This window comes from Pogonomyrmex barbatus, unplaced genomic scaffold (assembly GCF_055798465.1).
Source record: "Pogonomyrmex barbatus isolate J1 unplaced genomic scaffold, ASM5579846v1 scaffold18, whole genome shotgun sequence".
NCBI classification, from domain to species: domain Eukaryota; kingdom Metazoa; phylum Arthropoda; class Insecta; order Hymenoptera; family Formicidae; genus Pogonomyrmex; species Pogonomyrmex barbatus.
Window position 1 is genome coordinate 6974816 of NW_028297114.1, and position 17147 is coordinate 6991962.

Genomic DNA, 17147 nt, shown 5'->3' on the forward strand with positions numbered 1-17147 from the left:
TACGCGCTCTGCGCGCCGCATGATTAATTGCAATCGCTACGACTGGGCCAGCACCCTGCTCGTAAGTCACGACCACTTTCTCATCGTAGCGCGAACTTTGCACCTGCGGTTAAAATAAGAGCCAAACTCTCTACAATCTCTCGAGAGTACTGTTATCGCGTCTGAATGAACTTGAACGCGCGGAAATTCGTTATCGCGAGTGCGTAGAACGCAAACTAATGACGCGCACGTGCAGCGAACCGCGTGTGCATATGTCTTGTACACGTGTGCAAATACTATATTTCATTCATAAAATACAGTTAAACATGATTCTCTCTCAAAAAAAAAAAAAAATATTCCCTCACAAAATATTATACTATATATTGTAAACTAATTATTTTTCAATTTCTCTTTCTCCCCCGCTCCCCCCCACCTCTGTCTCTCTCACTCTCTGCCTCGATTTTTTCCATAAGTTTATTTTTGCTATATAAAGAATGATTGAAACTATTATTCATCCATTTATTCTAACTTTCTGGCATATTTCTAGTTTTGTACTAATAATAGACTTTCATTTGTATTAAAAAATTAAAGATATGTTTATAAATTTATTTTTTTTTTAGTTTCTACTTAGTTTTACACACACACACACACACACACACACACACACACACACACACACACACACACACACACACACACACACACACATTCGCAAAGTTTCAGTTAAGTTAGATATATTATATATTATGAGCATTCTTTTTCCTAACGCAATCTGAAATTGAATTATTCTATTATTAGAATTCTATTATTAGAGAATGTTGATTACCTCAACCATAATTTAACAATGACAAATTTTATTTTTATTGCCACCGATTGACTATTTACAGAAGAAATGTCCCAAGGAGGGATTTTATTGTTGATCGATCGTTTAACACGTGTATGTTCTGACACTGATCTTAACAATTGAACTATCGATATCTTTTACTCAATTGTTTCTCGCATGTTCGGATTTCAATTAAGTAGTGTTTTGCTACAAAGCACTGTAGCATTGTAATAGGGTACTATATCGGTATCCTGATCTGTCACGATTGCATTCGAAGATCGATACACTTGGGACATAATTCCATTTCGATACTGACCTCGATTACGCTTCAGGAAGGCGATCTTGTAGGATTCCTAATGCGATCATATCACGAAGGGATTAAGCTCGCATCAAGCAAGTGGATATCTCGAACACAAGCGCCGCCTATATTGTTCCCAAAGGGATCTATTATTAATAGGTTTGAATAGGAATTACAATATTAGATTCTAATTGTTTGTATCAATATGATGCATAAACGGAATAAAATACATAAAAGGATGAAGTAATTATAAATTAATAATCATTAAATATAATTTCAATTTCATTTTTAATAGCAATTCAAATTTAAGTTAATAAGAAATTATTTTAAAGAGAATATCAACACTACTATTTCTCAATTATAAAAATCATAAAAGTTTTTAATAATTAATACTCAATGTTGTAATTCACATCAAGTTTATTAATAGTTAATTTTAATTGAATAATCTGGAATAAATTATTCAGTTATTAGGTCATAAGGTTTTAATTTAAATTCTCTTAACTATTTAACTATTTAATATAATAAATCAATAAACTTCTAATACAATACATTTTAATTCGCGGAATATTATAGAATGTCGTATTTTACACAAGCACATCATTATCCTTCCATTAATATTATTTAATTAAATAAATTAAAAAATTTTTATTAAATATGTACGAGAACAATTTTGCATCGTAAACTTTCAGACTCGCAGGTTGGAATCGCCCTTTCAACAGCCACTCCTTTCACAGCCAATATTATCAAAGAATGATTTCGACTTATCGTAGTGAACAATTTTTTCGGTTCCTCCTCGGATTCATCTCCACCAGCACCTGTCTCATTTCCACTATCGTCTTTCTTTTCATCGTCAGCACCATCAATGAATTGTATGTATTGTATGATGACGTTGAAAAAAAGAGAGAGAAATGAATTGGAAATACTTGCTTGTATGATGGATCAGCCACGAAAATTATTTTGATTTTTTTCTAATTGGTCATTGTGTTCATCACAAAAGGTTCTCACCGCGGCTTAACGAGGCGTTGCAACTCTAATCATCGGCAGGCCGCGCTCGTTCCCAAGAGCCAATCTCAAGCTGGATGCTCCTCAATCGGATAACCGGCTTTTGAAACCGAAGTTTATACTCTTTTTCGTCAACGAGTCAAATAGTGATCTTTGTTCTGCACTAGTCTGTTCACTGCGATTTTATCGCAATCACAGAGTTTTCGTGTTATCGTGTTACCAGATATCGATCTGCAGACATACATAACGAAGATATTGCGATGCGAAACTTAATAGCGCAAGTCGTTACTGTTCGAAGATCGTCGTGCACAAATACCAAAGCAATATCCGAAAATCAGCATTTTGGATGGAAAAAGTGAAACTTTGCTTATACTCTACATTTATTAATATAATATATTTTGAAATAATATATCGATATATTTGAGTGTGTGTGTGTGTGTGTGTGTGTGTGCGCGCGCACGCATGTGCAAACTTTTATACAACATTATTTGTAACATTTTATTTGTATAGGTAATGAAAAATATATTAATATAACCTAAACTAATACTTAATATTTAATTTCATAAATCTTATTAATTAATAAATTATTGAGAAATTTTACTAATATATATATATATATATATATATATATATATATATATATATGAGTAGATATGTCATCGTCATTTTTGTTTTCTCAAATAAATATATAATTTGTTAGATGATTATAAAAAGTCTCATTGATTCGATAATTAATATAGCACGAGTTCTTTATTCGTTTTTCCACGAAGATCTAGTTCGTTTATATTCTTGGCGAATTCTAATGAGGCTCGAGCGAACATTAAAAGAAATCGTCGGCTTTCATATTATTACGTCGTGGCGGCATGACGGCGCGCTAAATTATCTCCGACAGCTTAAACGCTGTTCGAGCCTTAATCTGAATCTATGAAAATCTTTCTCGGTGCTTGTAAATTGCAAACAAGGAGCAAGCCCGTACCAAAACTTTGTCTCACAATAATTAAGACATCGTATTACTCCGCTTCGTTGTTATTATTATGGAAAATATGAATATTTGACATTTAATTTGATTAATAAATATCAAATATTATTTTATAACATATTAACACATTTCACAAAAAATTGGATACACTAGATTTTCAATAGCTAATAAGCGTAGATGTTACGTACATATAACGGACATATGAATCGCGTACTTTAAATATACGTTTTATTATATCCCTTATTATATTTACATAAAAATTTTTTATTAATAGTTAAGAATATTAATACCTTTTATTCTAATTATACGCAATATACAAAAAAGGATTCTTGACCGTTTATCTCAATGTAATTTTATGTAATGTTCCTATATTTCTTTTCTAAATGTATTATAAATGAGATTCGATAATCATTTTGTCGAGGAATCGAACATTATGTTAATTGTATAGTTGTTTGCAAGAGATGTGAGACATCTGGCATGCAATCGACGGAAAATGTTTTGCGAGGATGATTACGGTCCATCTGTGCGCACCGCAATGTCCACAGTAATCACGCTCAATTGCAAGGTGTTGCGACGGAGTTTGCTTCGGAAAACGATCGATTCCTCACGCATATTCGCGCAAAAATTATATGGTTCGCAATTCACGCGGAAATTATTCTTATTACGTGACGCACGTGCGTAAAATAGGATACGATAAAAAAGTTGTTCCACTTTTACACAGTGTGAACGCACAGCGCAAAAATTGATCTTGTAAAGATCAATTTTTTACAATAATGTATACACAAAGTTTATTTTATTAATTCATAGTAAGTTAAAAATTTACTAAATTTACTTATTATTATTATTGACGACCACAGATCGCATTTTAAGAACATTTGCGAAAATTCTGATTGTGGATTTTTCACTATAACTACATCTCACATTCAAACAACTATCAAAATATTAATGTTATGTTAAAATTGTATACAGTGACATAGTTATGGATATTGGTAATTTACGCATTCGAATTTTAATTGCACACACATTTTGTTATCAATGTATCATAAATCAGACTATTACTGTAGCAACTGTTGAATGATATTTTGTTACTTATTTCATAATAAAATACGTGCTACGATACGTTTATGTATAATTATATCACATACATTTTCACATATAGACATGTAGAACTTTCGTTCTGCGATGAATAATTGGCATAATTCCAAATAAAAACAACTTTGCATTTACGTATAGTTCCAACACAGTTGGAATGATATGATATGAGAGGTATTTATGAGAAATTTATTCCATAAATTGTACGCGTGAGCGGTAGACTCGAATCGCGAAACTCGAGCCAAAAGTTTGAGCGAGACGTTCTCAAGTGCACATCGTTAATAGGTCATTACGCAAGCGTAATGGAAATCGATAATTAATAGATCCAGCGTGAGTACGCGATCCTTTGCTAGCAAAGACGCTAATTGACTCTTGAATATTTATGATTAGCAAATTAGTCGCGCGTTGCAGTTTGTATAATCTCACATTGAAGAGAAGTCCAAGGGAACAAAATTATTTCTTATCACAGCACATTCAAAAGAAACACCCTATTTAAATTTGGCATCTCAGAATGTGTAGCTTTCAACATCCAATACTTTTAAAGAACAGTGATTTTGCTTTTATCAACTTATATATATGTGTGTGTGTGTGTGTGTGTGTGTGTGTGTGTGTGTGTGTGTGTGTGTGTGTGTGTGTGTGTGTGTGAGAATCAATAAAATAATTAAATGCTTCTCCTGTTATTTTATACCGAGTAATTGTTATTAATGTTATTTATTTAATTTTACACAGTTGCGCGCGTGTGCGTGGCATATGCATGTATATTCTGTTCATATAAAATTAATTTAAATTTATATACCTGTATATCATAAATATGTTAATTTTTAGATCCTTTTTCATTAAATTATTCCGTGCATAATATTTCGATCGACGTTACTCAATGTTCCATCGATAAAAGCGAATGGAGAGAAAAAATGATGCAATAAAATTTTCGACATTTTATAAAAGCCGAGGTTGTGAGAAGGCGATTATCATATGTCGGCGCATATACTGCGCACCCCGAGTCGATGTATGCTGCACCCTAACGATAGACCGCGAACGGTTATGCCATTATTAATAACCGATAAACCAATTACAATGTTATCGGATTGTCGTTATCTGCACAATCCGACGGTATATAAGGCGGTTTATCCCAGTTCCCTAGCCATAATCTGATATAGAAGTGCTCGAGGTACTCTTGCATGAGCATGATGCTTTTTTATCACTTTTAGCAATACTGCAAGTTTACTTTTGCAATACTAATTAGCCCATTTTACGATCCGAGATGCTTTTATGCTTGAATCCCATGGATATATCTCATCATATATATATATATATATATATATATATCCCTCACATTCCAATAAATGAGTTGGTCTTTTCATCTTTTATCTCAAGACAGACGTTTCCAGCTGCTAAATATCTGGCCCATATTCTTAGCATTCATCATTTTCATAAAATTATCATTTAGTTTCCATTCGTTGTATCTTGAAAGAATATATAAATATCTATTACAAAAATTATGATGTGAGCATAATAAAAAGACATGTATGTCAATTTATGTCAATTTATGTCAATTTATTTGTATATATTGTTATAAAATCAGATTTAAAAAGCACGAATGACTCGTTTAAAATTCCATTGAAATTTTTACTGCATCGTAAAACAGTGTGAAATCTTGGCTATAAGGCAATTGGACATTTAGATTCGAGCAAACGAGAAAATATTAGGAAGTATTGGGACTGATTAAAAGTTTAAAGAATTACAATTATGTAGTTTCTCATTAGAAGAGTTTTGAAAAACATAATTTTGATTCATTTGCATATGAGATCGAGAATAACTGAGAATTTCGAATCTCGTTTTACGTCGAGAATCTAGAGACAGAATTTTGTAGCCATACACTGCAACACACACCAACATGATTAATCTAATATCAAAATCGACAATAAATATCGATTTTATAAGTAATCCATTCAAATTTTGATAACGGCAATTTTAGTTTCTTATTCATTTTAAAATGGCGAGAAATAATATTAAATTTCAAAGATTGCAAACAGGCACAGAAGTCAACATTTGACAAAAAGCATTAGTTGATTTATTCATCAGATCAGACGTAATGCACACGGATTACTTAAGTTTTTCCTATTGTATTGTTTATTTCATCAACTAGTTTAAATATTTTTGTAAACGGATATTTCTCAAAACTAAATTTTATTGACATTCTCAGAAGTTTGTGAGAGAATGTCATTCAATTAGAAATTGGGCGAACTGTACACTACAATGTGAAACTTTATATTAATAAACTCATTTCCGCAATGTTGAATGGAAGAAGTTATTTTCGCAAACACGGAAACATTTTCGAAGTTTCGAATAGCTTATAAGTTCGAATAGCTCGATTATCGAGCATTAGTAATTATATTAGAGCCCCATGCTATTGACGTTTGCCATTTAGTCAATTTGCGATTAAATTACTATCACATGACAAATGTTTAAGAAGCGAAAAATTAAAAAATATCGTTAAATATCGTTAAAATATCGTTAGCGATTTACGCGATTGATCTGTGGAAAAACAAACATCGCGATCTCGCCGTCGTACGCTTCGCAGGTGCATTAGTGCGCTGAAAACTATGTCCCTACTAAACGCAATATCTAGCCGCCTCTATATTCCTATATCTAACTTATATCACATTTGATAAAATTATTTTATTACTTACGAGCTTTCTCACAGCTGAGATTGTACCAGTTGTAATAATTGTAATCTTAAATCATGAACTTCATGGAACTTTTGTTTCAATTTGCGATCTATGTTCAGAAAAAATAATTTACATAAATTTTCATTTTATAACTATAATCCTTGGCACTAGAATATATACTAAAAGCAGACGTATGTTAGTATCTGATAAATTGAAAGCAAGTGCCTTTGTCAATGCCTTTGTCAATGAACGCCGCGAGGCATCATTCTCTTTTCTCTACTGAGAGATACTTTTAATCTTCTAAATAAAATTTTAGTTGTACTATCGTTCGATCGAATTAATATAATTGAATATTCTTAAATAAAAAAAATGCACAACTTAAACAACAATATTTATGCATTGAAATTAACAATATATGATTTTCACAAACAATTTCACGGAAAAACCGTCTTCGTTGTTCGTATTATTTTCGTAGTATTTTCAATATGTAGAATGGCCATTGTACATCGGCTTTGCGCACGATGCGGTGCAAAGCCGCTTGTAATTACCGCCGAGTAAAATCGATATCGATAAAATCGATAAATCACTTCTCACGAGAATATTAGACCCACCAGCCGATAACAGACGCCTCTGTATTAGAGCTCGCCCATTCCGGATAGCGAGTCAATGGCAGTTTCGGGCATCGTTCCAAACCTGAATGACGACCACTCGAGGAACTTATGCAATGACGCGTGCCATGATGCGAAACACCCTGCAAAAACACGCTCATTCAACATTTCCGTCACTACTGTTACTTGTTAATAAAAACATTGCACTTGTTTCCGATTTATAGGATGCTAAGAATCGTTTGTATTTTTTGCTATTGTATGCTAGCTATTGTATCTCTAATGTAATTGATTACTTTAATTCAGTTCTTTTATATTTTTAATACGCTAGAACATGTCATTGCGACATATCGTCCGAATTTCAGTTGCAAATCATAATAGCGAATCATAAAATTATTTGTTTCCATTATTAGATATTTATTATTTATTAACTTAATTAATAAATAAATAACTGTTGAAAGTTGTTTATTTAGTGTTAAAAAAGTATTGTACATTGTGCACATTTGCTAAATTCGAAATGTAAAATTTTCTAAATTTGAAAATCATACCATACTAAATAATTTTGTAGTATGGCATGTAAATCCCGAATGGATTTTATGTTATTTCACTAGGCATTTTGATACTCGATCGATTATTGCGTATTTAATTCATATAATATTATGTAATGCGTAACAATGTATTTGTCAAATCCATTGGCGAATAAGAAGTCGCGAAACCACTTTGCAGTGAAATGAAATTTATCTCGATATAACAAAGTTATTACCGTGTCAAAGTCTAGGTCAAGATCTGTTGTGCAAATCATTTATGTACATAGCGTAACAATTATGTCTACTTCAATAACATTGCGTAAAAAATTGAAAGTTTCTTTTGCACTGTGATACGCATTAATTTTCCTTATTTTTTTATATATACGTATTATATATTTATCATGTATACATTTTATAAGATTAAAAATCAGAATAATATTTAGCGATATTATGTCGTATATATATTGAATAGCAGTAAATAAATAGAGAGTATTATTTTAATAATATTTATATGCATGATAAAACGCAATATACATATCATTAAGCGACATTATTTTTCTTTACAGGTCGCTGGGATTTGTAATATTTATTATAGCAGCACATGTGCATCATACCCTGGCAAAACATGTAAGTTCATTTATATATATAAAAAAAAAATAGTATACTTACAACGTAAAAACGTAAAAACAATGTTAAAAGCATTACGGAGACATCTTGATGTCTTTTGCCCGGAATAAAGTCAGAAACAAGGGTTTCAACGTGTCTTGACGGCATTCTCTTAGGTTTTATTGCTCTCCCTTTGATGATGGTCCGAGTTTCAAGGTCTCCCAGTTTCTCGTGCAGATTATCTTAGTACATTTTGTTCCTAGGAAACCTGAGACAATAGGGAACATGAAGATTCTGTAAACCATTACGATACAACTAATAATTACGGATGACCTTCGGGGCTAACCGTAACCCCTATTTCTTTCTCTAAACTTCTTCATTAACCCGACATCTTATACTATATTAATCTTTTCTTCTTTTTCTCTCTTTTTATTTTTATTTTACAAACGATATATAGACATTGATTTCGATAGAGCTCCAACATATTTTAATACTGATACACATATTAATACTGATACTATTAATTTTTATAGGGAATCTTTTTTAAAATTTTCAATATAATAATTTTTTATTAAAAATTGGTTATTTATTATTATCCTATCTTTATCGTTCTTTATAAGATTGCGATTTAATTGTGATTTTCTCAATTTTGCATCCTATGTACTAATATTATAACCATTAAAGATATTTTAAAAGCTTTTCTAATTATTTATTTTTTGTAATTTTTTTTCTCGTAATTTTACAATTGCATTTGAAGCTTTGATGTTGTCATATTCCGGGTATAAAATTTAATCAGAAACATTGAAAAGTTCAACGATGCTGAAAGCGTAATGCGTATGGTGATGTCAAATTAGATCTGAAGTGGAAATGATAACACTGCGACAACTTTTTCCAGCATTAAGAAGAAAGATTTCATTAGAAAACGCTCTTGTGATTTTTACAGTTAACAAGTGAGAAAATAAAGGCTTATAAAATAAATGGGGGAAGGACGAATGAAATCGTAAATAATAATCTTATTGCATATATACGATTATTGATCTTCTGTATAATGAACTTAATTTATCTACACAGACTACTATCCGTATTCAATCCATACGTTATTCATGTAATTTCAATTACACACAAGTAACTTATGCGAGAAGTAATTTAGGATCTCGTTGCACACAATATGTTCATTGATGGCAAGTTGCGTGCAAATTTTTTATATCAATTATCTCTCTCTTTAAGACAAATGCCAAGGTATTTTCTTACCTAAGAACATTTTATTGATCGAAATAAATTGCCAAATACTATGCCTTATTTTATATTTAACTACGTTTTAAATTTCAAATTAATACAAGTAACTTAAGAAGAGTAAGCTATTGAAATGTTATGGATTTAAAATGACTTTTAATTCTTGACAATGTAATTTTAAGCGCAAAGCAAATGTTATAAAAAGAGAAAGACATAAAAAGGAAAAAGAGAAAACGAAAGCAATATTTTTTTTTTCTAAAATTCAAATAATTTTTGAATGCAATAATTTAAATCATTATAAAATATGAAAGTAAATTGATTGAAATGTCGGCTTGTATCATTGAATGATTGCAATTGTAAAAACTTTTTTGTGCATTTGCCACAAGTTATATCACATATAAAATACATATTATATATACACATCATGTATGTGTGTGTGTGTGTGTGTGTGTGTGTGTGTGTGTGTGTGTGTGTGTGTGTGTGTGTGTGTGTGTGTGTGTGTGTGTGTATTCAAAATTATTCAATTCAAAATTTAAAAAAAAATTATTACTAAAGGTAAATCTGTGAAAATTGTTGAATTTTGATATACGGAATGGATGCAAGTAAATGCTGTCATTCATAAAACATATTCCCGAGATATTCACAAGGATAAGCAATAAAATTATTAGTCGCGGTTTGCGGCACGATGAGAAAAGAAAAGGTTCTGTGACTCATGGCGGCTTTTTACCATCATCAGTACAATCCTGACCAGACTGCGTGGCTAATTTAAGTTAAGTGGTCGTTATAGACGCAAAAGAATCTTGAAAATAGATCTGTCAATCTTGGCAACGCGACATTGCAATGATACATCAATGGTAAAATTTACATTGCTAAAATAAATAAAAATAATTTTATTGATTTATTAACAATCTTGTCATTTTATAATTTGTACCAATAAATTTCTTTGTCAATCTATAAATATATTATTAATAAGGAATTATTTAAGTGACTAGTTTATCAATTCTCACAACGTGATTTTATACTGTGTCGTATCTTTGTTACCTTTATCTTGTTTATCTTGCTTTAAGCATAAAATATGATATAATTGTTATTTGGCAAAGAATTAAAATGAAAAGAGATAGCATTATAGCATTAGTACGCTTATTAAATTATGAGAAAAAAATAACATTTATTAAATTTTATTAATTGTATTAATTATTTTATCTCGTTAATTTTATATATAATTCAGATTGTTAAATGATAAATGTATACAATTTTACAATATTTAATATAATATCATTACATTATTGATATTACATTATTTTTATCAAAAATAAAATTCAATTTTATGATATAAATAAGAAATAAATCAATGCTTTTTTTATATCTTATACGTTACTCTAATATTTCTTGAAAGTCCTTAAATAATTACAAAATATTATAAAATACAATACTGTGAAAAAGAAATGGAACACAATTTTATATTTCTAGCGGTCATATCAGAAATAAATAATGACGAGTTTTAAAATTACCAAAATTTTTATAATCGTACATTTTTTTTGAAAGTCATCGATAATGTTTGCTCTATTTATCGTTTACATAAAATTCTATTATTAAGACCGTATAGAAAAATTGTGAAATATTTTATTGATTTATCACTGTAGTTTATGTTAAAAATTTACGATAAAAAACTTATTGTTAAACTGTAGCATATGCATTATATTATATTATTATTCCGTGACGAATAATTTAGGTTTCGTTATATTAGAGAATCGTTACCAACGATCTCTCAAGTAAAATCATTATTGGTGGACATACTATTATTTGCGTTTGAACGCTGCATCAGACAACGACGAATATATATGACAATTATTAAGAAGGAGGCGTGTTGAGCCTGGCGTTTACGGTTCATCGACTGACCTCTTGCATCGGGAGAAAGAGGCCCATTTCTCCGAACCATTTAATTAACTCTTTGCCACGCAATCTTACCGAACATTCTACGATCGTCAAATTCCACATTTTATATACGACCGCTGTGTCTTGGTTTTGATAACAGTGAATTCTGAAAGAGCGGCCGACATGATGCGCATTATTCGTAACAACATCAAATTATTATGATAGTTTATATTATATTATATCAATAGGAAATATACACAAAATTATTATTTCAATTAATTAGTTAATGAATTTTATAATTTTTTATTTCCTCCTCTATTTACGCATCTTAGCTGTGTAACGCGTTGTAACGAATCTGTAGTAGCAAGTATCTGTAGTAGCCAGATTTATTTTTATATTTTAAACAAAAAGACTAAATCAACATTTAATTAAATTTATTTAATATTATTAAATTTTATTATTAAATTTTGCAAATGGGCCATTGCAAAGACCAATAATTAGATACTTGTTGCGCAACAAAATATATTTGTAGTAACAATTCATACTCGATTGGAAAACGATCGTTTATAGCGTTTATAAACGAACGTTTATGGCAAAAGCATTGTTAAACGGAAGATCAGATCGCAAGAGATCATTCGTGTTTAAATAAAAATAGGCTAGCTGATAAAATTTTATTGGAAATCGCGCAGGCATTTTCCAATCGGTAAATGTAGATTATCTTAGACATTTTCCAAAAAATCTGGCCATTGAAATATTACATAGTTACTTTTTGTCTTTTCTTTGAAATAAAAGAATGTCTTGCATGTTTAGCTACAATTTTGTTCGATTAAAAATTCATATAATATAAATTATTGTCAAATATATTTTCTAGACAGATTTGAGAGATTTTTGTGTCGTATAACTAATACTGCTCAATATTAATATACATTACAATTTACGTTATATGCGATACATGGAAATTTTCCTTCGTTTGATATACAATACAAAGTTGCGTTTGTTAAACACAACGAATACTTGAATTTTGCGCAATAATACTATCTGCATAAATATTACGTGCAATTACTAATAAAATAATTATAAAAAATAATAATATATGTACACTTAGAAATAAAATATTAAATGAAATTTCTGAGAATATCCAAGTGTCTGTCTTATTATACTTTTGCAAACAAGAATTTAATATTAATATGAATGTTCAACATATTAATATTAATATATTAAACGTAAATAAATTTGATAGATAAATTACTATTATATTTTTTCACAAGAAAGAGAGATCAATCATTTGTATATTTGTAAATTCATAAACACTTTAAAAGATAACATTCGTCAAATATGTGACGTACGTAATATGTGTACGTAAGATGTGTATGTGATTGAATTGTTTCAATTTTAAAGGATTAAAATGTGCGCAACGACCACATTATTATTATAATTCATATACAATATTATTATAATTCATTGTTGAAATTCAACTCTATGTCGCGCGAACAGTAGGAGGCGGAGACCACAGGTGAACGAGAAGGCACTCGGCGCGAAATGTTTCCTCGCGTCTACGTTCTCACGGCAAATTGCATCCTTTTCCTAACCTCAACCGCGACCCCGAAATCGATCTCTAGACTCTCTCAATTCCGATGTACGATGCGATATGGTAGATGAAAGTAGATGACGCGAGCGCAACTTAATAAACGTATGTATGTACGTACTTCTTTTCATCTTGTTATAGCATCATATAAAATTAAGGCACGGAAGACACCGTCGACAACACGGCGAAAGTTATCTGTCCAACAGCTTCGCGTTGGACACAGACGAGCCTGAGAGGGGCAATTGGGGGCCATGGTCGACACCCAGCTCCTGTTCGCGTTCCTGCGGCGGGGGAGTTGCCCATCAAACCAGACAATGCCTCGATATAGAGTGAGTTACAGTACACTTTATTTATTCATTATTTATCTACTATTTATGGAATATGCTATGTATGCTCGTTTTAAAATATGATTTTGAATGTCAAACGAGACGTTGAGAATGATCTTGGCACGTACAAAAAAAAAAAAAAGAATAAACCTCTCACATCTTTCTCTCGTGGGATTTCTAAGGAAAAACATGAATGACATTTTGCAACACTAAATGTTTCAAGTGTGATTACAAATTGTTCATTTTTTTTTTTTTTTTTTTTTTTTATAAATCTTTCGATAAATCTTTTCGATAAGTATAAATGTTTTTTCACAATTCTGACTATGTATGTATCAGTATAGGAGCTTTCTTACAACTTATCCATATACATTATATGCTGCATTATTTCTATTTAATTATGCTCACTCAAAATTTGTAAGATATACTTGCCTACTTTAAAGTTTGGTCTTTATTAATTAAATTCACTCGAAAGAAGCTATTTCACCTAACCTCCGTTGAGTTTCTCGCTATTCTTAGAATTTACTCCAATGTTAATCAAGCTCAATTGGATTGAGATTGGATTAAAAGCGAATAAACTTGCAAAGAATTTCAGATCAAGTCTCGATCTGCACTGAACTCGATATATCGTGCAAAATGAAGCAAATTGAAGAAATCGCCAAAACATTGATAAATATGTTGCATATTATATTTTATATAATTTACAGATTTTAGCCGCGAGTGATGAATAATAAGAAAAAATTCTTTTGTTGACAAGACAACAGTATGTTGTTAATAAACTTTAAATAACAACAAAATAATTAACAGTGTGTATCAATATATCTATATCTGCTATCTATGTATACGTCTCTGCATTTAATTAGAGATAGTCTTATTTAAATAAGATCTTAAATCTTTTTATAATAAAATTCAAATATAAAAATGTTGACCAAATCTTTTTAGGATGCCTCGTACATCAACTGTGACTGTAAATTTGGGATAAATCAAAGAAACTTTTCTCCTAACACACGCCAACATAACAGATCCATCGTAAATCCTTCTTATCTCGAAACTACGAGAAGATTAATCGTAGGCACTTATACATCACGCTATCTCAGGGAAATTCTCACAGTTTCCCATCGCAAAGACGAGATGCAATTAAAGTTGGTTTTAACGTATTGCCATTACGTCGAGTGGAAAATCGAGAGAACGATCATTGATGATCGACATTGTGCCAATATTAGCCAATTAAGATAAATTCAATTACTAATGATGTAGCACATATTTTAGAAAGCGAGATAATCGTAATGTGAAAGCGCATAATGCGCATATCACAGCAAGTTCTTCGCAGATATCGTGTCACGGGTCATCCGAATGTATCGGCTAACATATATCAGCTATTACGGCTATTACTATTTAATCGTGAAGAAAACGCATTATTTTCACGAGCACGAGTATTCGTCATATCTATATAGTTAATATTTTCGACTAGAAATCATAATCAATTTAATTATAAATCAACAAATAGAAGAAATGTTATTGTTATATCATTTTTTTCTCCGAAGTATCTTGTATTTACATTCCATTTATTAATTTTATTTAAAAGAGTAGCGCTTCCGTAACTCTTATGCGTCGTAAAATGATGAATTATGAAACTCTGAAAATAAGAAAATAATCTCATATATATATATATATATATATATATATATATATATATATGTATATGTATATAAACTTATTAACAAAATATTATATGTAATGTGAGATATTTTATTCTTATTTTAAAAATTTTAACTTTGAGAGATAGAAAAATCTCTACAGAGCTTGTAAAACATCAGAATAAAAAACCATTGTGTAGAAAATCATAAAGAAACATATTTTACAAATTGTTCATTTATTAAATTAAATTACAACAGCAAAAATTTTAGCTTGTAACACTCCTGGTTTAACATTTACATTATTTATCAAAAAGTAACACATTTATTCATTCAATGTTGCAGTGACAGTGGTCATGATAGGTGTACCGGAGCATCCAGGAGATTCTTCTCGTGCAACATTCAAGTGAGTACGGAAGTGAATTGTAGCTCTCAATAATAACAGTAATTATTTTATTACCGATAAGCTCACAAGTGCTCTCAAGATGCGAATAATCGTATCATCTTCCGTGATGTAATAATATGACCGGGAACTGCAAAAAGATTTCATCGTGGGAATGCCGTAGGTTATGTGAATCGAATACAATCAAGAACTTGATTACTTTGTAACAGCAAGTGATTTATGCGATGTACTTTAATAGATCGAATAGTCTGACAGTCTATCAAGAGATCTTTGAAGTACAGACGCGTGATTCGCGTTTCAGTTACTTTAATTTGCAAGCAAATTAAAATCAATAAATCAAAATTTGCACTTGTGCTCTCTCTCCCCCCCCCCCTCTTGCGCACGTCATTCTTACTTAATTTTAATCTTAATTTCTATAAACTAAAATATCTCAGTCATTAAAGTATTATGATGATATTGGAAAACTGCAATTAATCTCCAATTTATTTGATTGTTGTTCTTGAAAAACGAATAGTTAATCCGATTAGTAATGCCATGTCTTTTTGGAGTTTGTTTTCAACCTTTCAGATATAAGTCAATGAATGACACACCAATCTTTGATGTAATTTATGTCATTTAATTTAGTCTTCTTAGCCGGTTATACAACGTCAACAAGAACTTTGAACTCAGGCGTTTGAATGGGGCGTCCAATTTATTTGAATTTGAAATAAAGCGACTCAGAATTAATCCTGAAAATGTGTTTCTTTTTTTTTTCAAAACATTTAACTGCTAAATAATATATAATTTTTTAATAAATTAAGACAACAAATATTAACTTGCTATTAACTTTTTATTTATTATTAAGCTTAGAATAGAGATTTGTCATAGATGTTGATATTAACAATTTTCATTAATTTAAAAAACTTACTTAATACATATATTTATGAAAAAATAAAAATTATTTTTGTTATGTTTATTTTCACAAATATTCTCTCCAACTTCCGTATCAGAATAGAATAGATGTTTGTCTAGCCATTCTCTCCATGTTTTTTCTAGCTATATCAAATAATTCATGGACGTTTCAACGATATTCAGCAAATCATTATCTTATATTGGTGGTCCATTCATAATTTTAAAAATGTTCCTTTCTTCCCAAATGGATGAACACATATGTATATCTCGCACTTTTACGACTCTCTCTAATGGAGTTCTTGCGCTTTTAACTTTCATGACGCACATTCGAGCATCCCCTCGAGTATCCTCGACTTGGATTTAATGTGGTCGTTCTAAGGAGTAATCTTTATTGCTACTGCAATTTTTTCACTCCTTCCATATTCCCTCGTGCTCTTTCACCTCTTTATTTTAAAAAAAAACCGTGTGCATTTAAAAAACACTTTTAGATCACTTTTTGAATACGTTGTTATTTCGTTGGAATTGCTTTCCACGGCGAATAAAGATGGTGCTATTCATGGTGCGATTCTATATGAAGAAATATTTAAAAAAAATGCAAAATACGCAAAAATACGACTTACTTG

The 17147-nt window shown here is 30.5% G+C and overlaps 1 protein-coding gene and 1 long non-coding RNA gene across 9 annotated transcripts in view; one reads left to right on the top strand and one right to left on the bottom strand.

The window, feature by feature from the left end:
• The window catches only part of Ppn (proteoglycan-like sulfated glycoprotein papilin), a 72267-nt gene that overhangs the window by 30633 nt on the left and 24487 nt on the right, over positions 1–17147 (top strand). For all 6 annotated transcript variants that reach the window (XM_089075330.1, XM_089075329.1, XM_089075331.1 and 3 more), the window contains exons 2-4: positions 8541–8601; positions 13415–13602; positions 15576–15636. In XM_089075330.1, coding sequence (XP_088931456.1) covers positions 8541–8601; positions 13415–13602; positions 15576–15636 — 310 coding nt within the window. The remainder of the gene's footprint in view (positions 1–8540; positions 8602–13414; positions 13603–15575; positions 15637–17147) is intronic.
• Positions 1608–13523, bottom strand: LOC148937023 (uncharacterized). 3 transcript variants are annotated; one of them, XR_016138876.1, is made up of 4 exons: positions 13395–13523; positions 8644–8848; positions 6864–7593; positions 1608–2333 (listed from the first exon to the last, which is right to left on the bottom strand). It is a non-coding gene; the product is annotated as an uncharacterized LOC148937023 (long non-coding RNA). The 3 variants fall into 3 exon arrangements; XR_016138875.1 differs by lacking the exon at positions 1608–2333 and adding an exon at positions 2755–5636; XR_016138874.1 differs by lacking the exon at positions 1608–2333 and having other exon boundaries at positions 5649–7593.